This window comes from Acipenser ruthenus, chromosome 26 (genome assembly GCF_902713425.1).
Source record: "Acipenser ruthenus chromosome 26, fAciRut3.2 maternal haplotype, whole genome shotgun sequence".
NCBI classification, from domain to species: Eukaryota; Metazoa; Chordata; class Actinopteri; order Acipenseriformes; family Acipenseridae; genus Acipenser; species Acipenser ruthenus.
Window position 1 is genome coordinate 14769309 of NC_081214.1, and position 23865 is coordinate 14793173.

The window sequence follows — 23865 nt, forward strand, 5'->3', positions numbered from 1 at the left end:
GAAAACACCTTCTACTCTAATGAAACTGAAACCACTTGAGACCGTCCTTTGAGACCCCAAAGCCTTCTGTTCATTGGACTGCATTCCCCTTTGAACTATTGATACTTGAGACCCAAATAAATCAAAGCTCACCTGTTTTGAAACGCTAATAACCAGTGTACTCCGGGTCACAAGAGGTTATAATACATAGTTACTTGGTTCTATTTTTTTTTATTAACAGATGTTTTTCTTTTAAAAAAAATAGGAGTTAATAAATTCTGGAGCAAATACTCTGAATGTATTATTTCAGATTGAACCATAATCCAAATGATATCATTAAATTATTGCTTGAAGGAGATAAATCACCCCATAACAACATATCTCAGCACTCTTTTGATGAAACTTTCTTTTAAAAAGCCTTGCTTTCTACAAAGATTAAGTTTATCACACCATTGCATTTGTCTCTCATATATTTCTGTCTTTAAAAATATGCAAACAACCAGACAGGCCTTGTTTAATGGTTTAAGCATCAGCCATATTTAGAAATGCCACCTTATAGATCAATTAAATATACTGATATCCAAATGTTTTTATATTTATTTATAGTTATGCGTTATGTAGGTGGAATGCTATCGAAGTCACTTCACTCCCTGCTAAAAGTACAGTGCTGTCTTACTGATTATACATACATAGAATTAACACCTTGAATCACAAATGATCAATGCATTTGTCCTGAGAACTTACTTGGAATGAAAAAGACTATTTCTACAATTCCATCTCATAAGGGATTTAAAGGATATGTGCTTAAAAGATTAAAAAGAAAAAAAAACGTCAAGAAATGAAATATTTATAATACTGTCATTGTGAGGTTTGGAGCCCCTTTTATCACCAAACACCATACAATTCTTTTTTCATTGTTTTCTTTCAGTTTTACTACAACGCTGACTTCCAAAGAGATCATCCCCATCTGCTGGGGAATGTGAAGAGAAAAGTCAGGATTAAAGGTGTGTTTCCCTACAGCACCACTCACAATAAACAAGCTTGTACTGCTCGAAGCCTCCAGCAAGAGGCACCTTCTACAGGAGAAACGTTTTCACAAGATCAAGGCTCACAGGCTGGGGCTGACGACAATGCAGACACCAGCAATGTAGCACAAGGAGACACAGCAAGGCCCCAAGGAAACACTGCTGGGGATCCGGAAATGACTGGAAACATTCCGACACATTTCTTCTCTGCGTGCACCAGTAACCATGCCTCCAAGCCTGGCTCTGCATCCACTTCTGTTTCTGCCTCTGCATATAATTCTGCGCCCCCCTTTCAACCTCCAGGGGTGACGATGATGGGTTTCCCGGGCTTCTCCTCCATGTACCCCGACTTGGCCACCATGCAGGCCCACCTAGCCAGCTGGCTGCCCTTTTGCAACCCCTGGTTCTCCATGCCCATGATGGCGGCTGCCTCTGCGTTCTCCATGTCTGGATCGTTGCACCACCACCGGGCACTGCCACACCACCACTGCACCAATTGCAACTGCCCCTCTCCCAGCGGGCCCCCTTCTACCAGGGGGGCCCCCAGGAACCTAGAGGCCCAACAAGAGCCACTGGAGTATTGTAATACCATAGAATATTATTTGAATAGTCAGGACTTCAATAAAAACTACTATTATTCCACAAACGCCAGTTTCACTCTTTTTTGTATTGCTTTTTATTAGTATTTTTTTTAATAAACGTGCACAACATTTACATCATCTATACAAGCAGTTTGTAATTTACCTGTACAGAAATATGAAAACATCTTTAACCATCCAAGGCTAGACAAAGTGAGCAATTCATTCATTATCTGAATGTCTTACTGTGAAATAGCTTGTCAGGAGATCACAAAGACTCTGACATATTTTGGTTATGCCTGTTAGCCATTTAGAGACGATGATTTCTTGTTGTTTTGTAAAGGCTACTTCGAGCAACTGAGAGACCAGACAGACAAAGCATGTGACAAGCTGAATACCTCATATGAAGCTGTTGTTTTTTAAGATGTATCTGTTATTATTTCAATTAGTGTGGTTCTTTAAACAAGCACAGCAGATCATTCATTTATTAGCTGCAAGTCCCCAAAACATTTTCAAAGCAGATCTTTTTAAAATCCATTGATTTTAGTTCCTGGAGCTTATTACAAGTTTTTGGGAAAAATATAAAATAATAATAATAATGACTCCCCTGCCCCAAGAACATTATACAGTTTCATCATACCACTTATAAAATTAATATGCCATTCATTTTAAACTATGATGCATCTCCGATCCATATACAGGTAAAAACAGTCAAAATCAGAGACTACTCTTGGTTAGTGGTGGAGTCAGTATTGCACATTTACACAAGAACCCCTCACAGGGCTGCTTATATAAGTGTCACCATTTCTAGTATCCTGAATACCACTGTACTTTGCACATGACAGAGACTGGAGTCCTGCATTCTGGAATCCGCAGCCACCCTCAAGACAACATCATTGGAGCATCGGCACTGTGGCTTCAGATGGCAGGAAATCTTCTGTTTAATACGCATGGGCAAGCACTATTTAAAATCAACAGTATTCTTTTCATTTACAATGCACATGACAGTTTAAACAGACGTTCTTGAAAACGATGGGGGCTGCTGAGCGCTGTCGCGAGTTTCTAAAGCACTCCCTGGATGAATGAAAGGCGCTCCATCAATGCCCATTCCAGGAGACAGCGCTTGTCTTAAGGCAGGAGTCACACTGAGCAGGGCGATGGAATCAGGCGCTCGGGAATTTCGATTGTCCACACGTCCTTGCGCCCCCTGGAGTACAGCGGCTCCCTCAACCACCTGGGATTGGAGACCAAAGTCAGGTACTTCTCCTCCAGGCCGTTCAGGAGGGCTTTGGTTTCCAGGTCCCTCATCTCTTCAGCAGACAGCTCTTCAGGACACTGCCAGGTCTCACCAATGTCAACCAGGCCTGTAGACAACAGCAAAAGGACTGTTAACGGACAGTTAGAAAAATCTACAACGTAGCTGAACTGCATTAGTGGAGTTTAACAAGTCAATGCAGCTCCCTTTCAACTGCAATCCATTCACTCTGCTGTTTGCTGCAAACATTATACTGTACTGCACTCTCCTACAGCAAGGCTTTACCTGCAATAACTCCTCTGCCAAACCTATCTCCTTGATCCACCAGTTGCTGGACTTGTTCGGTTGTCATCGCAAGTCTGTCTGTGAGCATTTCTCTCCACACCGCGTCTTCCCAGTCCTGCTGTGCGATGTGAATCGCCAGAGTGCAGTTCCTATGTTCAGACAGCAGGGGTCTCCAGCGTGTCTCGATTGTTTTGATACCATTCAGAAGTAACCCTGCATAAGGCTGTCTGAATGATAGACAGCCTACCTGCATTGTACCGTACAGCGCTCAGCTCGCTTTTATGCTGTATCGGTTTTCACTGGTGCATTTTTATATTTTTTTGGTGGTTAAAGGCGCCTTTCTGCAAAGAAAAGAGAAAACAACGTTGCCAAATCAATCACTACATCCGACTGTAAAATGCAACGGTATTACAAAATACCATTGCATTGTCACTACAAATAATAATAATACTAATAATAATCACATAATTCTTAGTTTATTTGCGTACATTTAATACTGCGATATTACGCGTCAGATCAAAATATTTGGAAAGGACAGTCTTTTAGTACTATCATTATTTACATGCAATCATTAATACGTGTAATATAACACAAAATGTGAATTTTTTTTTAAAACAAAACAAAAAAAAAACTACGTGTTGTACCTTACATTGGCGCAGTGTCGTTTACAGAAAGCTTCTCTGCATCCACAGCAACCAGCAGTTCAAAGAAAGGTATATGGAATATCTTCTTTGGTTCGGAACGCTCTGATCTGTCTAGAAAGGTTATTTGGTTACAGAATGCCACGTGATACTGGCAAAAACAAAGATTCCACTAGTTTGCAAGAGTCGTATGTTCAAATATAGAAATCCTATTTTTTTCATGTTACGCCCTCTGGTGTGCACTTTAAATAAAATTTCGCTGTGATTACACTATGTAACACAATTTTTGTTACTGGGCAGGAAGTGTTATTTCCTAATTGCTTATGCCTCAAAAGTATAGAAAATGGCTATTATTCCCCACAAACTTTGCTTTTGTGACCAGGACAGTGCTATTTTGAAATTTACCTATTTCCAATGAGAAAACGGGTGAATTTGTGTCTTTTTGTTCACATAAAGTCAGAAAAAAACAACATATGAATCCAAATTAACATGTATTTATACTAAAGTAATACAAAAATGACTACAAAAGATTTAGAAGTGAGTAGTTTTTCGAGATTTACGATTATACTGTAAAGCACTTTCACGAATCAGCCCCCAAATGTAGTCTCCCATCATGTTCTCGTTACACTGTCCTTGGTAGCGGCGTTCAAAGTCCAGTATATCCTGGTGGAAGCGCTTGCCTTGCTCCTCCGAGTACGCTCCCATGTTCTCCTTGAATTTATCAAGATGAGCATCAAGGATATGGACTTTGAGGGACATCCTACAGCCCATTGTGCCGTAGTTCTTCACCAGAGTCTCAACCAGCTCCACATAGTTTTCGGCCTTGTGATTGCCCAGGAAGCCCGGAACCACTGCGACAAAGCTGTTCCAAGCCACTTTCTCCTTACTAGTGAGCTTCGTCAATGAAGGAAAGTATAACGAGAACATGATGGGAGACTACATTTGGGAGCTGATTCGTGAAAGTGATTTACAGTATAATCGTAAATCTCGAAAAACTACTCACTTCTAAATCTTTTGTAGTCATTTTTGTATTACTTTAGTATAAATACATGTTAATTTGGATTCATATGTTGTTTTTTTCTGACTTTATGTGAACGAAAAGACACAAATTCGCCCGTTTTCTCATTGGAAATAGGTACATTTCAAAATATCACTGTCCTGGTCACAAAAGCAAAGTTTGTGGGGAATAATAGCCATTTTCTATACTTTTGAGGCATAAGCAATTAGGAAATAACACTTACTACCCAGGAACCAAAAAAAAAAAAAATTTGTTACACGGTGTTATTGATAATGATGGCAATAACAAATGCTGTGTTGTTAAGGGGAGCAAAAAAAAAATGGATGGACACATGCAATGGCCTGGCTCCCAGAGAGAGAGAGAGAGAGAGAGACTTAAAAAAGCTTCCTGGGACCGGATATTTCTGTGGGACTCACTGTTCATGTTATATATGGTGTGTATGGTCAAATATTTATACAGTGAGCTTGTGTTGAATATCTGATTTTATAACTTGAGTAACTAATATATTTTGTAAAACATCCCTTGCAGAGTTGCACAGTAAACTGCAAAAGTAAAAGCTAAAACTATAAGAAACTAGGTTAAGTACGATAGACAAACTTTCTGGATAGTGCTGCCTTAAGCCCCTTTCACACTGGCACTCCTACCCGGGTCCCAACCCGGTTTCTGGCTACCCAGGTATCAATTCTGTGTAGTGTGAAACCACATACCTGGGTTCCAACCCTGGGTTGAGCAAGCAAAAAAATACAGCAGCAGCTCTAGATTAATTATGAATGTCTGTACAGGAGCAATGTTCAAGACATGAACAAAATTATTTCACAGAATGGTGAAGCAACTTCACATAATGGAAAACAACAAATTATGCGGCGACTTATGTCTTAGTCAGGTTTTTTTCAGGCTCCAACAATTTCCTGTTTTTTGTAGCAAAAGAAATAGCGGCGCGTTTGTGGAAATCACAGTACAAGCCAATGATATGACAGCGGTTCTGGGAAGATTGAATAAACCAGTGTGCCTCAAGACACTCTCGCCATGACAAGTCACATCTGAAGATTAAGTCTGATGACGAGTTATCAGGTTACAAAACAGTACTGTATCAGTGTGGCAATGCGCCCCGCCCCTGTGTGCATTTGTGTGTTGTGTGTTGCGTGCGTGTGTTAATGTTGGTGTATAGTCATTGGTACACGGGATATAAACGGGTCTGTGTTTCACGTGTATTTAAAAAGTGTAGATTTGTATTTAGGCACGAGGAGAGCACAAATCACTTCACGTGCTGGTTAAATGTAATATGTGAGCACGGGGTTGCACAGAATTAATTCACGTGCTGGGATTCAAGTGAATAATTAATTAGTAATTGAATCCCAGCACAATAGTATATATAGACGCACATTTCTTGCACTCAGGGTTAGGTGTTCAGAGAGTGGAGAACGGGTGAGAGAGAAGGAGTAAAATCGTAAAAGTGAAATATAATAAGTGTTTTGTTTGTACTCACCGTGTTTGTTCGTCTGTCCTGCACCGTCTGTTTAGTGTTTAGTCGTTTTGTATGTCTGTTTATTTTGGCGCAAGTGCCGTGTCCTGTTTTGTGTACTGTTTAAAACCTTTTATTTGTTATTAAACGCTGAGTGCAGCCATTGCACTCAGCTCATCACAACCACCGTCTCTGTGTTTGAATTCCTTTCTGGTCTGACGCAACCCACTCTGGCCGTCTTTGTGACAATCAGTTGTGAACAAATTGCTATCTGTGCCAAAAAAGATGTTCTTTTAAGCAAAGTTCCTGTTCTTTTAGCCGGTGCATTTACAATGGGAAAAATCAGTTTCACCACAAGGGTGTTCCCTTAGGCGAAGTGTTCCTATACACAGAGACTACTGTACCTCATGTTAATTTAGGTAAGGTAGTCCAAGACTAGTGCTAATGGTCTGTGAAACCAGCAGTGTGAAACTATATCAAGAAGACTTCTTCAGTGTACTACAAAACAGTAAAATGAAAAAAGCTTTTATTAAGCATTTACATTGCACAAGCTGAGAGGAATGAAGGACAAACATTTTGGAGCACGTTGTCATTTCTGCTGTTACATTAGACTGTATTTATGTAGGAAAGTGGCGTTGGTAAGTTGAGATTGCCGGTAATGAATAGGAAATGTCTCCATGGTTACCCTTTGTTGTAGCTTTCGAAAGGTTTTGTACTGAGAATATCCTTTCACATGGGCATATTTTTTGGGCATGTTTGTGCAGTAGTTTCCTGTTATTGAAATTAGAATCACTGAACTGAGAAATGACCATGGAAGATGCATGTGCTTGTCTATGTATTATGAAGTACAGTACTGTTTTTTTTTTTGGTTGTGCTTTGCAATCTACATTAAAAGACACAATTTTAACTATCAATATTACAACACGTTTTATTTTTTTAGAACACAGCTATATACTAACAGTACATAATAAACTAATTTCCAAAATGGAAAATGACTAAATAAATTGGTCCACTAAACATCAGCAGTGGTACTCGCTCATTGCAATCCTCTCAGACCTGCTGAGAGAGCTCCTTCTGTACATCAATCACAAAATGTTAAATACATAAAGCTTTTAAAAAAACAACAAAAAAAAAAAACAGCATATTTTGACCTACACAGAAACACCTCTCTCTCTATCTATATCTATCTCACACACACACTCACAGGGCAAATAATGACCAAATGTTCATATTCTGATCACAAATTTGATTAACTGTATTATTTTTCCTGCACTGCCATCCTGCTAACACTGTTTTTCTGAAGTACAAAAATAATATTTTTTTGGTCGACACTATTTTTACATAATATAGAATTGTTTTACAATATAAATTCTCCCGATTCTAAAGGTTTAGTATCAATTAACATTGCTGGTCCACAAAAGCATCGCACTAGTAATTACATTTTAGCGCTGGCCCCTTTAAAGACACACACCCTCAATTGTTTTTAATTCGTGATTGCAAAATTCTACCGATACTCTAATCTAATTCTTAATAAATACATAATTACATATTAAACAGGGTAGATGGTACCCAGGTATTAAGTTTTTAGCCTCTATGTGTTATGGGAATTGATTCTGTGTAGGTTCTTACTCAAGCCTATATGCAGAAGCAGAAGACTGTACAGCTGTTTGGCGAGTTGATGAAAGACAGAAACAAACATAGTAAAATAAAACCATTGTATAAATATAACTTAAATAAAAGGCAAAAAGCATAATGAAGAAAAGTGCCTTTTCTATTAAAAAATGAACAGGGTATTAAAATAAAACATTGTAGTTTTGTACATGCACTCTGCTTCTAATCTCCCCACCAGATTGTTCTCAATTGTGATCTGTTCAAAAGCAACGTGCCTATCAAAAATAACTACTGCAGTCTGAAAAGCTCTTAAATATCACAGCAACAAGTCCATTCAAAGCACACACTAAGGGTTATATGGTTATGCCAAGAGACCTTTTTACAGCAACAGAGAAACACACGCAGCATGGACTATTCTTCAACCTAGACCTCATATGTTTTTAATTAGAGATTCATTACACCATCTGAAATTAGTAAAACAAGATATGCCAGACTAATGGCTGCTTCAGTCAAAAGTTAGTAAAACAAAGCCTCTGCCGAGTCCTACCTTTTCTCTTGTTTTTTATTAATGCATATTGGTCTCCGTCCAATTTCAATACTACACAATCCACAATGTTTAGAGTCCCAGCTCCACCAAATCAAACGATATGTGCACTAATTCTACTATGCATTGTATTATGATCGCAATTACAGACTCACAAGTTTCACTTTAGATGGATTATGTATGGTGCATCCCTGGTCTATTCATTTTAATCATTTTTTGTGGGTTCAGTGCGTTATGAAACTGTACAGGGATTCATGTAATGCATTTCTTGTTCAAATTTAAAGTGCCTGACTGAAACTCTAGATTTATCACACAAACAAGACAGTAGTTGCTGCCCAAAAACCTTTGAATTCAGTTTCTTTCAACTAAAATTAGTCAGTTTCCAAAATGGTATGATGTTTAATAATTTGGGCTTACAGTATACGTCCCATCGTTCATATTCGAGTTACAGGCAATTTGAAAGATTGGGGTCTGTTATTCTGTAGTTATTCATTTATAGGCAGGGATCTTCAAAAGACAACAGGCTAGACTGTCACAAAGGTTTAACATGTATTCTACCAGTAACTCAACTCCTCTTGCTTTTGTTTAACAAATTAGGATTTTCTGTAAACCCTGTAAAACAGGTAACTTTCTCAGCAATTGGATTACAGAGAATCTAAGAATTGATTTTTTAAAACGAAAGGCCCCATCATCAGGAGGACACACATGCAAAACTGCACTGGATTTTCAAGGTACTAAAGTTCAGTCGTTTTAGTAAAGACCACAGGAAAAATATGTCTGGTTTTAAACAGTTACAGGTAGAAACTACAGGAATGAGTTTTGAATCTTACATCAAACTGCTTCACTTACTGACAGTCTTTCATTAAGTCTTCCCACAGTTCTACTGGTTCCAAATCAACCTTTCCTTCCCAAACACCAATTTCACTTTTGGGTATGGTTTTAATCCTGGACCACAAAGCTAATACCCTTATACTTGTCACACAAAGACAAGTAAAGAAAAAGGTTTTCGTTATCTATTACGCATTGGATGAGTACCTGACAGAACAAAATAAATGTAAAAATAAATATTAAAAAAAAATAATAATCCACAATCCCTCCTTTGAAGAGAACGAAGTGTCTTTGTTTAGCCAACAGCTCCCAAGTTCTAGTGAAGAGCAATTCCAAAAACACAGAAAACCTCTTTGATTACAGTTCCAAGCGCAGGTAACTCTCACTTCATTTCTCTGATCGTCTGACTGAAGCAGTCATTAGTCGGGCATGTCAATGCAAAGCTTGGCAGGTGGTACAAAGTATTTGCCTGGACTCTGGGTGATGACCACTCCAGTCTTTTTGCGGAACATGGGTGCGATTTTGGGGGCCTCTGGTGTAGGAGTGTCCTCAGACTCCTCAGTGTCTTCGTGATGAAGGTCGTAGGAGATGTTTCCATACTCCCGGAGGAAAGGGAAGAGTTCCAGCAGGAACTGGCAGAAGTCCTTGCGGATACCAAACCACCCTGAGGACAAGGTCATTGGAAGTTTATTATTAAAACAGGAGCGGTTAAGTTATGCCCCCATTAGAACCAAATACATTTACAATGATGCATTCTACAGGGGCTGTTATTCCAGACCTTGACAAATATTTTTAATATGAAAGTTAATAATAAACAGTGATTTGATAAACTGAAAATTTCCCTTTTACACGGCTCATTCCACTGTGTTTGTCTGCCTGTAATATCTGTCCTCTACAGTGTACTTCTGAACCATTTTTCAAACAAGTGTAAAAGTATATTTGAATATACTTAAACAAGTACAGCAGTACACAGTGCAGGCTAACCAAACGCCAACGAATGAACGATCTCAATTTAGACATTTCACACTTCACTACGTTGAGGAGGGAGAGGGAGGTTCTAGTTAGTTTGGGTTGGGTTATTAAAGCTACATCATTTATAAAAAATACTCTTGAGGATACTAAAGCCACTAGGCTTCTTTCCCACGATACTTACAGTGATTTCCCCCCTTCTGACCAAACGTTGTTGCCATCAGAGTTATGAGAGACAGCCACAAAGGAATAAAAACTGGGACATAAGGGAACTTGTTGTGGCCGTCCAATTTATGAACCAATAGAATCTACAATAAAAAAGAAAGAAAGTTACTGATACTCCCCAAAACAACTCAAATCATCAGTTTTTTTTTTTCAAGTTTGCCTTGGGTTTCATTATTATTTTTTAAAGGGACTATACCTCGAATGTTAGCAATGGCACAACAATAGTCATCCAGCTTATTGCCATGGTTATATGAGTTCTTCTCTGCTCGGCAATCACATCCATTGAGCGCAGGAACAGTACAGACCAAACAATGTAATACAGAACAACCAGGCAAAGGAATGACATCAGAATCCAGAGAGGGACGCAGACAACCTAGAAATTGATAGAGAGACAATATAGTTACTTGCAGACAGGGCTCTTAATGGAAGAAAACACAGAATTACATGTCTGAAGAGCAAGTCAGTTTGGAGAAACATCTTCATTCAAATCAATTCAAACCAAATGCAGTCACAAAACAAACAGTCTGAAGTCAACCAAATATCTGAACAGAAATTAACAAAGGCGGCTTACTTACTCAAAAACGTAATAACCAGAAAACTACTAATCCTTGTAATATTTGCAATCAACAGTTTCAGAGTATCTCTTACCAGCCAGGGCCAGTTGATGATCTTGTCCAGTCGCAGGGCAATAAATATGAACTGAAGGATATTTACAGAGCACAGGATTTCCAGCTGAAGAAAGAAAAACAGTCAGGGTGTAGTTAAACAAACTGGTTCAGCACAGTCAGGGTTTCCCCTGGGTTCTAGATTTTTGTAGTCACTAGTGACTAACACTTTCTAAAAACATTAGTCACTCCAGATATTCAGTAGTCACTACTGGTGCACAGCTCAAGTTTTCAAGGGTGTTATGAGTCCTGTTTTTATTTTATACCTTAAAGCACTGTATTGACCAAAACAATTATTGAATTAAATTTATTTTTAATAATGCTCTACAGTTTAAATAAATTGGTAATTTACAGCTGTAAAGTTTTAGAACATTAAAACTCAAGAACCAGATTTATTTGCCCTGAAAAGCTACACAGACACAGAATGCATTATGAATTACTTATACCATGTATGTCTTTTTACAATAAAAAGAAAAAAAACAGTGTTAGAATATTATATACAACCCATGGAAACAGAGTTTTGCAATAAGGCTGAAACTTTGCTGCTTGTTTTCTTTTTCTTTTATCTGACGCTTGTGAGTTTTTTTGTTCTTTTTTTCTGGTGTTCCGAATCCAAGTCTTCATCTTCTACAACTTGTTGTTCTGTTTGTTCTATTTCACTCTTGCTGAAAAAACGAATGGATTTTCTTCTGCGACATTTTACAGTATTGGCTAACAGTTTTGTTTTTCGCGCGCATGTTTACCACAATCTTATTTATATTGATGATAAAGTTATAGAAAAGAAGGCAAAGAAAAGTTCACTATCCACGCATCTCTACAGCTGACCTCAATACGAAAACATATTACTGGCATTTTTAAATTATTGGTGACTAAAACGTACAGTACTGATGCTAATGAAAAAATAATAATAAAACGCTTACCTAGTATCAGTGTAATGGATGTCCCTGCTTGTTACCATACAAATCACTGATGATGGCAGGGAAATTGGAGAGAGCTTCAGTCGCAAGACATTTTTGGCGTTTTTAATCTTTGATCGTATTTCGTCTTGATCGCCCTTTGCTAGTAATGTACTAGTATTGAGCAAACAATCCACATTTTTTCACTGAATTGAAAGCTAAAAACTCTTACTACTCTCACACCAGACGTAACGGCATGTCAAACTAGACCGCATGACAATACTGCGGTTTCTGACTGGCCATACATTCTGTATTTTGAAATGAACCAATAATACTTAAGTTACAATAAACTTTAATCGGGTCATTGAAACAAATAAATATCGACTTGCAGGCATGAACGCACACAGGAAATAAAACGAGTTAAAGACTAGGCGTTTAGTTTTTTAAAATGTCTTTTTTTGTATCCCAGACAGACTGCAGTAACCGCCCAACTGTTTATATTACATTTAAACAACAGGGCTTATTTAAAATGTACATATTTAATATGTAAATTAGCCATGTGTGCACTGAACGCTCTATCACAGCACATCAGTCTGGTGTTGGAGATTAAACGTTGATTACATGACAAAAGTTTGCAATAGAATAAAATGCGTTGTCTGCCATTTCAGAATTTTACTCGAGTACCCCCAGGGGTACGTGTACCCCAGTTTGAAAACTGCTAGAAGAAACCACATTACCAACAGATACAGTTTAATAGTAGTAGTATTTAAATGCCGTTGTCCTTAATACTGCCATTATTTTAATACTGCACATAATGATATGGTTTTGAAAATGCTACTTAGCAAAACCATGCTGCACGTGAACTGTATTACATAATAATTTCCTTTATTCCGATTCCAGTGGTGTTTTCTCAATGCAAGACGTTGTGTGTGACATTAACAAAAGGGATTTTTTTTTATAGTACAAACAGAAACGATCGTCACTAGTGACGATTCCACATTTTTTTTTGTTGTCACTTTCAAAAAACATTCGCAAATTACGAGAGTGACGAGCGACAGCGAAACCCGAGCACAGTCCAAACCCCTTAGCCATTCATGCTAAGAGATTAAATGACAGTGTACTGTAAACTATTTAATACAAGAGTTTTACAGTTTGTCCATGTTCTAAATTCAAAGAGTTTAGTTGAGTTTTGAAAATCGCTTGTCTGCATATTACATCAAGCCACTGTCCTACTTTACATTCTATAGGCCTATATTTATTTTACTCTTCTTTGTATTGTTTGGTTAAAAACCAAAAAAAAGAAAGATTCTCAGACAGACTCTGATACTATCAACAAGAGGGTGCAAAATGGAAGGGAATTGGCATTTCTGTGGTTTGTACACATGACATACGCGGATATATGTGGTTCAAAAAATGTTAGGTTTCTATCACAGTTGCACGTGGATTTATACTGTGAATTTTTACTGGACACCACTAATGTATTTTGCCTGAAAGAATCACAGAATACAGCTGTGTACCCCTCTCAACATCACTACACATTCAGCTTGCAGTTTACTTAACCCTGCAAATATTCAGTCACTACCTGGGAGATACAAGGCTTCAACAATTATTTGTAATTCAACAAAATGTGACATTATTGGTAGGGGGTGAATACTTCTGCAAACCACTGTATATGAACCAAATAGGAAGAAAATACATACAGTTTAATCTACATCAGAAATCAAAAATGTTTCATGACCTCAATACTGTACTAACCTCCAGGGAGCGGTCGTGTCTGAACCCCCAGACACAGGCAGCCACAGACACTGGCGATACGAAGAACAGGGGCATGAAAACCAGGAGCCAAAAATGGTTTCCTCGCTCAATCCTGTCACACACCAGGACTTCAAACATGAGAAGCAGCAGGTGAATCCCTACTGCGATCAGCATGGCCTTGAACTCCACACACGTTTCACCTTCAGCCCTGGGTGAAGACAGAAGAAAAGAAATCAAAGATAAATAAAAAGTAATGATCTAAAACAATTGTGAAAAAGTCTTGTGCAGAGTTGGAAACTCACCTAGTCCTCCTTTTTAAAAAAATAAGTATTTATTGAGTTATCTGAAATTACCAGGATTATCACTGTAAATTGGGGCTACCTGTTGGGTGCTATGTCATCAAATGACAATGACATGATTTTTCAACCATTAAAATCAGGTGCTATTGATTCTCCCATGATCATTTCCATGATCTTTTTCAATCTTTTTCATTTCCATGATCTTTTTCAGGTAGAAGGGTGTAGTTGGAAGTTATCTGGGCGTCCCGATAAAGCAACACAGACTGTATTAGGAAATTAACACAAATGTTTTCGTGGCTTCAGTCATTTCTTTGGCTGTACTGCCACCCTGAAACCCAGGACATATGTTAGTGTAAAACTACACAACACTAACCAGCTGACAGAACAAATCTATGATTAATCTGCATGACAAACAAATAAATAAATCATGTCCTATTAAAAGAGAAAAACTAAATACAGTAGTTTTCCAGAACTGGGTTTGATGGCTTTGAAGCACCTGTATGACCTCTAGTTACAGTAGCATCTCCTTACCTGTACTGAGGGTTGCGAGCCCACACACCAGTCCCCACCGAGGCTCCAATAACCACCATCAGCTTCCACAGCCAGATGGGGGCAAAGACTGCCCAGTAACTCCAATGGATAATGCCATCCAAGCGCAGTGAGAGGAGGACTGAGAACAGGAGCAGGGAGGCATAGATGAGGAATTTACTGAAACAAAACACACCCATTCAATACAATTAATATACATAAAATAATAAAAACACCATAAATATATCAAGGATGGGAGTAAGGATTTACAAATTCGCAGTCCAGAGAATTTAACACACTGTTTCCCCAACATCTGTCATTTAAAAATATGTTGTTCTCATATAATCTAAAGAATTAATCAATAATCCAAACCTAGCTATCAGAATAAAATGCATGCTGATAGCAGCTGTAGAATTCAAACTTCAATATAGTAATTGTATTATAAGTGTTTAAAAACATTTACAGCTGTTTATATTTTTATTCAAAGGGTATTACTGATTTATCCTTAACTTTAAATCAAAGAAAGGACAGCCAAAGCATTTTTGTTATGGTACAGATAATAAATAAATGACTAAGCTAAATAGCGTCCGTTCTGTACTTTAGGGGGTGATAAACCAATAGTGTAAAAAACACCGCCACCACAGTGCGGGTCAATTCCTGTTTTTCAATTACAATTCCCATTCCCTTTAATCAATTCCAACACATACTGATCACATTTGCAATTAGTCACTATTAGACAATCCAATAGGCTTCAAGATAAAAGCAATTGAACAATCATAATTATGTCTCTAAAATATAAATTCCAATCCTTTCGAAAAAATTGGAATTGGAAATTGATTTTGAAATGGAAACAGAATTAAAAAAACAAACAGGAATTTACCTCCAACATGACAGTCAATATGAACAGGTCAGTCTTTGAATTCTCAAAACAACACAGAAAGGTTGAGGTATGACACAGGCCCGGTTTTTGGGATGGAACCGCATAACAGTCTCGCGTTTTGATTGGTCCATGTCTGTCACATGAATATGTCGTCACACGAGTGGAAAAGCTTGCAGGTATTTAACATTGTGATCAGAGAGAGAGTGAGAGAGTGATCTGCTTTCCACAGCCTTTCCATTAAAATATAATGTGGTGTTACGCTGTACTGATATAACAAACTATGGGTGATTACTTTATATAAATTATCATGTTATGCACGAATGTAAGAATTGACTTTCTGTGGTGGTGTACTTTTTTCTTTCAAGTAGCATATATCTATAATCGTTTTTGCGATATATTTTAATATAAAATGTATACACTATTGCAGTTTTGTTAGAGGATACATTAGTTTACCTCTAATGTAATCACAGTTTTACATATAGACTGCCCCTGTTTTCATTTACGTCGCAAATTCTGGGCCGCTTTGCTTTTCAGATAATGTCCCAAATTCTGGGCCGATTTGGTTTGGAGATAACGTCCCAAATTCTGGGCCGCTTTGGTTTTTAGATAACGTCCCAAATTCTGGGCTGATTTGGTTTGCAGATAACCTCCCAAATTCTGGGCCGCTCTGATGGGGTTTATCAGAACTTCTGGGTTTAAAAGACCAGTGCCCTTCAACAACTTCAAATAAATCCTATTGTATTGCATTAGTCAACATTTCCCTTATCTATTCCTGATAGTTTATACTGTAGGTCAGGGGTTTTCAACCTTTTTTTGAAACTGTACCCCTTCAATCTGGAGGTTTCAGCTCGAGTACCCCTTTACAATTTTCACTCAACTGAATGGTACCTCAGTTACAATAAAAAGGAGAATAATCTGATGACCCCCCCCCCCCCCCCCCCATTTATTTAATAAATTCGGGTGACAAACTGCTGGTTTAGGTCAGAACAACAAACAGTAGGCTTAATTCTGGATGCACAGAATTAAAACGACAAGTATTGGGTTAGGAGCACACCTATTTTTTGTAACTCTGACTGCCTTTTTTAAATTTTGACAGCCTTTTGTAAAAGTGAAGGCCTTTTGATACCCAGCATACACTGCAATACCCAGCAAAGTTATACACTGATATTCTGATAGCACAACAATTCAAATGGAGTTTGTAATTGGTTGTGTTTCTCAAATACACAATAAAAAGTGATATTTATAGGGTATACAGCGATACAGTGGTTTCGGACATCTAAGAACAGGTACTGCGAGCATCTGGATTCATACCCAGAGGTACTCTGTAGCCTCCTAGGACATTCACAGCTTGTTTGACACCCTCTTGTAGTTGCCCATTTCTGCATATAAAGCAAAATGTTTGTCAATCTCTCTTTTATCTTATAAATCAGTGTTTGCAGGAATCATTCATAAAACACTTGAATCAGTTAGGGACTACCAGTCTGACACTACAGGCCTTTAAATTGCAGTACCAATTTGCAAGTTGCTAAGTGGTTGCGTTCCTCAAATTTGCACAGGGTTCCGGGGGTCCCCCGAGACTTTTTTTGCCAACCTGGAGCTCAAAAGCTATTGGAAATGCAACCTTGACATGCCATCATGCTGAAAATGTGTAAATTTGTTGAAAATGTAGCATTTGAAAACAAATGGTTCTCTGTGAAAGAGGGCCCCCAGACATGACCCTAGGAAGTTCAACCCGGTTTAGATGCCAGGACGGCTTGGCAAAGTGAATTTTTTCATCATGACATGAGTTTTTGGGTGAACCACCACACAGTTTTAGGGGATGGTTTGGGGTGCTACCCTGAGTCTATATCACTTTGAATGGTGGTTCTACGTGCTCGGGATCAAGAGATATGCCTGAAATGTGTTTTTCAACCCTGCCATAGACATGAATGCGGCTGAACGCCCTGAAAATATTTTCTGCACAGAATTGCTACGAAACTGGGCATATTACATTCAGGCTGGTCTAGAACCCTTCGAACGGTGGATGTAGGTGCTCTGGTTCGAGAGATATGACTGAAAATGTGTTTTTTTAACACTGCCATAGACATGAATGGGGCTGAATACCCGAAAATATATTTTGCAAAGAATTGCTACGGTGGGTGTATGCGTGCAGGGGTTGCATGGTGGTGTGCATGCAGGGATTGCATATTGGTGTGTGCGTGTAGGGGTTGCATGGTGGTGTGTGCGTGCAGGGGTTGCATGGTGGTGTGTGCGTGCAGGGGTTGCATGGTGGTGTGTGCGTGCAGGGGTTGCATGGTGGTGTGTGCGTGCAGGGGTTGCATGGTGGTGTGTGCGTGCAGGGGTTGCATGGTGGTGTGTGCGTGCAGGGGTTGCATGGTGGTGTGTGCGTGCAGGGGTTGCATGGTGGTGTGTGCGTGCAGGGGTTGCATATTGGTGTGTGCATGTAGGGGTTGCATGGTGGTGTGTGCGTGCAGGGGTGGCATGGTGGGTGTATACATGTAGGGGTTGCATGGTGGTGTGTGTGTTCAGGGGTCTTATGGTGGTGTGTGCGTGCAGGGGTTGCATAGTGGGTGTATGCGTGCAGGGGTTGCATGGTGGTGTGTGCGTGCCAGGGTTGCATGGTGGTACACGTGTGTGGAGGGGAAATGGAGTTCAGGTTTTGCGCAAAAGAGGGGCGGGGAAAAGACTGGGAAGGGTAGGGTAAAAGAAAAATTACTACAATCATTTATTTTCACTGTCGACTCCCAGTCTCCTTTCCCTCACTTTATGATTTTATTTTGTGATTATTTAATTATTGTCAAAATAAACGGCCTTCATCTACTCACAGTTGCAGTCTCATTTTTTGTTCAAAAAGAACCTGAAACACTACAATATATTGATGGACGTTACATAAGAAAATGAGATGTCCTTTTTTCGGAATACCATGTTCCTTCCCAAAAATGTGTTTTAATATTAGCCTTTAATAAAGGAAAACGACTGCTTAAATTAATTTTCATGTATCTATTTCAGTGCAATGTAGTTTCTTCATGTAATAAGAAATACGTTTTTGTTTTTTTTAATTTACATTTTATTTCTGTTTTTTCATTAAAAAAAAAAAAAAAAAAAAAAAAAAAAAAAAAAATTCTGGGCAGAGTAAAAAATACATTAACTTTGATTCATGTACTAAGGGTTACTCTCAAATGAATTCACGATCCAGTTTATGGTAAACTGCATGGATGACTTAGAAACTCGGCTGTCAGCTGAGTCCCCAAAACTGGGCTGAATTCGAAAATGCAAAGCGGCCCAGAATTTGGGACGTTTTCTGAAAACCAAAGCGGCCCAGAATTTGGGACGTTATCTGAAAAGCAAAGCGGCCCAGAATTTGCGACGTAAATAAACACAGGGGCAGTCTATATGTAAAACTATGATTATTATTATTATTATTATTATTATTATTATTATTTATTTCTTAGCAGACGCCCTTATCCAGGGCGACTTACAATCGTAAGCAGATTACATAAGAGATAAACTAATATATCCTCTAACAAAACTGCAATAGTGTATACATTTTATATTAAAATATATCGCAAAAACGATTATAGATATATGCTACTTGAAAGAAAAAAGTACACCACCACAGAAGCGTTTCCACTCGTGTGATGGACCAATCAAAACGCGAGACTGTTATGCGGTTCCATCCCAAAAACCGGGCCTGTGTCATACCTCGAAAGGTTGTTTTATCGGTCTGTGATGGCACCCGAAGGATAACATTGCAGGGTCTGTGTACTGTTGCACTGCGTTTGTTCGTGCAATTCCCTGCAACGGATCACGCAGCACAAACAGTAAATACACCAATTCATTCTGTGGCCCGAACCAAATGTTTATAAATAGTCTAAATAAGTAAAGTTAACTGTACTTTCCTGTGACATTCATAACAAAACAACGACATTAAAACATATTACAACTATATCTAATTTAATACACCATATCTGTAAACTGTTTCGTATTAGTAAATAATTGCACTTATAATTTATTTATAATATTTGCATACTGATGCTAGATAGCAAGTGGAAGATTGTAATATGAAAATATGCTTAACCCACCCGCAACAACACTGATTCGCTACCCACATTCCTAACACATTCTTTGGGATCCACTTCAATTTTAGTCCGAGGCTTACGGCACACAGCCCCACACCACTCTATCTAAGCTTTCAAGCAAAACATTAAAAACACACACAGAGACAATTCTTTAACAAATACGCAAAATATATGGCATACATAAATAAAATGCCCGTGACACTTAAATTAAGTAACTTGCTTAGCTGAACTGACGAATACATACTGGGCCTTCATTACTACAGACGAAACCAGACAATAAATCGTTTTTAATTTGATTCACCTTGGGTTGAAGTCCTGGAATAGCCCCCTCAGATTCATGATTGAATAATATTTCTATCTCATATTTTATAAATACAATTATTACGTTACAAACTTCTGAAAGCACTTCCTTTCCGCTATAGTCCCCAGTACCACAGCTCCCCAACAGTTCACCTCCTACTGGCCGCCTACCGCGTTGTGCTCTCTGCTCAATCTTCTCTGTCGGAAACACTCCTCAGCACACGATTCTATGGTTCGTCGGGACGCAGTTCTCAACGCATCCAATGAGGTGGGGGAATGGTTTACAGACGGAACAGCAAACGAATTTTAATGTAAACACAAGTAAAAACAAACACTTATGCATCTGCCATAAACACCCAAATCAACCCCGTGCTGTAAATCAAAGTAAGTGACCATGCGCTGGCAAGTGTTTTAAATTGGAACACAATTTAGGGGGTTGTTTTTTTAGGGGGAGGTCAGAAATTTGGGGGAGGGGGGTTCATGTTAATGTTGATGGGCTTCAGGGGGGGGGTCGGGCCATTCAACTATTGAAGGACCAAAAAATTATGAAAATGATTAGAAAATTATTCTGAAAACACTCATTTTTTTAAATTTTACTTAGTGTTGCTTTTGGGTGTTACATTTTCATTTTGACAGCACGTGGTGTTGTTTCATATCCTAAACAAGGTATATTTCACAATGTAAAATTAAGTACACTAATCCAGAGTAATAACACTATGTAACACAATTTTTGTTCCTGGGTAGTAAGTGTTATTTCCTAATTGCTTATGCCTCAAAAGTATAGAAAATGGCTATTATTCCCCACAAACTTTGCTTTTGTGACCAGGACAGTGATATTTTGAAATGTACCTATTTCCAATGAGAAAACGGGCGAATTTGTGTCTTTTCGTTCACATAAAGTCAGAAAAAAACAACATATGAATCCAAATTAACATGTATTTATACTAAAGTTATACAAAAATGACTACAAAAGATTTAGAAGTGAGTAGTTTTTCGAGATTTACGATTATACTGTAAATCACTTTCACGAATCAGCCCCCAAATGTAGTCTCCCATCATGTTCTCGTTATACTGTCCTTGGTAGCGGCGTTCAAAGTCCAGTATATCCTGGTGGAAGCGCTCGCCTTGCTCCTCCGAGTACGCTCCCATGTTCTCCTTGAATTTATCAAGATGAGCATCAAGGATATGGACTTTGAGGGACATCCTACAGCCCATTGTGCCGTAGTTCTTCACCAGAGTCTCAACCAGCTCCACATAGTTTTCGGCCTTGTGATTGCCCAGGAAGCCCCGAACCACTGCGACAGGATCTTCTTTATCTGTGGTCTGACGAAGACACCGGCTTTGACCTTTGCCTCAGACAGCTTAGGGAAGAAGTCTTGAAGGTACTTGAAGGCTGCCGACTCCTTATCTAGAGCTCTGACAAATTGTTTCATAAGGCCCAATTTGATGTGCAGTGGTGGCATCAGCACCTTCCGGGGGTTCACCAGTGGCTCCCACTTGACGTTGTTCCTCCCCACAGAGAACTCGGTCCGCTGTGGCCAGTCCCGCCTGTGGTAGTGCGCCTTGGTGTCCCTGCTGTCCCAAAGGCAAAGATAGCAGGGAAACTTGGTAAAACCGCCTTGGAGACCCATCAGGAATGCCACCATTTTGAAGTCTCCTATGACCTCCCAGCCGTACTCATCGTACTTCAAGGCGTCCAGCAAGGTCCTGATGCTGTTGTAATCCTCTTTGAGGTGCACTGAGCCAGGGGAAGAGACGGGTATTTGTTAGCATTATGGAGCAGCACGGCTTTGAGGCTCCTGGATGAGCTGTCAATGAAGAGGCGCCACTCATTCTGGTTACAGGCGATTCCGATTGCCTCGAACAGACTGGTCACATTGTGGCAGAAGCAGAGCCCATCTTGACGGGTGAAGAAGCTGGAAAAAGGTTGGTGACGCTTCCTCTGATCTGCGACTTGCACACTTTCATCCAACAAGTTCCACTGCTTGAGCCTAGACATCAAAAGCTCGGCATTGGACTTGGTGAGACCAAGATCTCTAATCAAGTCGTTGAGGTCTTTTTGGTTGGGGTAGTATGGGTTTCTCTCCTCAGCTCCACCTCTGAAATTGTCATCTGGATCTACAACGTCTTCCTCGCTCTCTGACTTGCTGCTCTCTTCTAAAGACGGCTGCTCTCTCTCCGGAGGAGTGGGTACGGGGAGCTCATGGCAGTGTGGCACCAGGGCGATGGATGAAGGAAGGTCCGGATACGTGATAGCAGGTGCATTCTTGCCAGTCCGACGTTTGGAAGGGTCCACCATGCAGAAGTAGCAGTTGCTTGAGTGGTCAGTGGGTTCCCGCCAAATTCTTGGGATAGCGAACTTCATGGTTCTCTTTTCCCCTCTGTACCATCCTACAAAAATACATTTATTTCACCCATGACTAATGTGTAAGAGATTCTCGCAAAATTTTTCATATATGGTATATTTTTTCAATAACATTGAAAATTGTAAAACATTTTAAAATTAAAAACTTTTACAATTTTAAAAATTTTAACAAATTTTATAACATAAAATTCCGAGCAACAATTGTCCATCTTACCTTCCAGAGTTTTTTTGCAGTGCTCGCAGGTGAAATGAGGTGCCCTGGGTTTGTCTTGATCCCCAACAGGCATGCCGAAATATGCCTTGTAGGCCTCACACATCTTAGCAGATGCTTCCACAGAGTACTTTTTCGCTCTTGTCTTGATAAATTGGCCGCAGACATAGCAAAATGCGTCTGCCGGATGCTTGCAGCCTCTTGATGCCATCTCAGAAAAATGCAGATATGTATCCACTTAGGCAGCTGGAACTAAACTGAACTGATGGGCTTAAGGCCCCTGTATTTATACTACTATTTATACTACAGATTGTGTTGTTATTGTTGTTATAAATGTTGTGATTATTTTAAGTGCCCCTATTAGTTATTTTGCCATACCCTGTAACTGTTGAGACCGTCCTGTGTTGTTTTATGTAATATGGGAATGTCACAATGTCACTTTGAGAGGCGAGTCGGGGAAAGGGCACTCTTCTGAATGTGGTCGCGTGTGCACGTGGTGCTGATTTGGATGTTGGTTACCGAAATAAACAACGTAGTACCTGTGAGCCTTGGTGTGTGTGTGCAATTATTCCCCTGCTCGCTACAACATTTAGTTTTGTGACAATGAAACAGTATTTGTCAAGTTACGAAGTTATTAATTTATGCTAGCTAGTGTGCATAGTTTATATACAGAGAGAATACTTGTCATTACAGCTGTGTTAATGTCCAACACTTAGGTAGTTTTACAATAAAGGGGTGCTAGTTATACACTGAGAGAGATCTAAATTTAACTCCCATAGTGTTAAATGTTTTACACTATGGAAGTGTTATTTTTTTAAAAACATTTTCAAAAGTGTAAGTTTTACACTGTGGAGTGTGGAGCTATATGTACACTGGAAAAGTGTTAGATTTGACTCCAATTTAACACTGGCCAATTTGCTGTGAAGTTTATTCTACATGAAAATATGTAAATACATAGAAACCACTCCATTGCTGTTGTAAATTGAAATGTAAATACATAGAAACCACTCCACTGCTGTTGTAAATGTCTTCTCGTGAACACATGTAAGGTGCATTACAGTCTTTTGGACTTTCTAGCTGAAAACTATCATAACCAGCTTGTCAGTCTAACTTCAGTGCAGAACATGTTTTTACAACCAGAGATCACATTAGTCAAATACAGCCAGCACATGCAGAGTGTGCCATAAAGCTGAACAATTTGGGGTTTCTGAATCTGTGTCAATTGGGAGTTTGGGCAGAACCCTTTTTACTTCAAGTTTATTTCGACACAGAGAAGTGCTACCCAGGACTGGAAAATGCTCTAAAGAAAACCTGGTCAGGTTCTATGGTGATCAAATCAACACCTCAGCACATCTTAAAACCTGAACTGGATCAATTAGCTATGCGACATAAGAGGTGCGATATTTTCAAGTTTATTTTATGCAAAACTGTGACACAAAAAAACAAAAAGTCAAGAGAAAAGTGTTT

The 23865-nt window shown here is 39.1% G+C and overlaps 2 protein-coding genes across 4 annotated transcripts; both read right to left on the bottom strand.

Annotated features, from left to right (window-relative positions):
• Positions 1-1656: 1656 nt before the first annotated feature.
• Positions 1657-3928, bottom strand: LOC117430713 (protein EOLA1-like). 2 transcript variants are annotated; one of them, XM_034051085.3, is made up of 3 exons: positions 3772-3928; positions 3123-3463; positions 1657-2946 (listed from the first exon to the last, which is right to left on the bottom strand). In XM_034051085.3, exons 2-3 carry the CDS (start codon positions 3373-3375, stop codon positions 2723-2725), a joined length of 477 nt encoding a protein of 158 aa, XP_033906976.1. In that variant the 5' UTR covers positions 3376-3463; positions 3772-3928; the 3' UTR covers positions 1657-2722. The 2 variants fall into 2 exon arrangements, with proteins under 2 accessions (XP_033906976.1, XP_033906975.1); XM_034051084.3 differs by having other exon boundaries at positions 3767-3928.
• Positions 3929-7153: 3225 nt separating this feature from the next.
• Positions 7154-20196, bottom strand: LOC117430712 (transmembrane protein 185A). 2 transcript variants are annotated; one of them, XM_059000778.1, is made up of 7 exons: positions 19994-20196; positions 14567-14743; positions 13737-13944; positions 11069-11152; positions 10617-10793; positions 10380-10503; positions 7154-9890 (listed from the first exon to the last, which is right to left on the bottom strand). In XM_059000778.1, exons 2-7 carry the CDS (start codon positions 14623-14625, stop codon positions 9646-9648), a joined length of 897 nt encoding a protein of 298 aa, XP_058856761.1. In that variant the 5' UTR covers positions 14626-14743; positions 19994-20196; the 3' UTR covers positions 7154-9645. The 2 variants fall into 2 exon arrangements, with proteins under 2 accessions (XP_058856761.1, XP_033906973.1); XM_034051082.3 differs by having other exon boundaries at positions 19824-20196.
• Positions 20197-23865: the final 3669 nt, after the last annotated feature.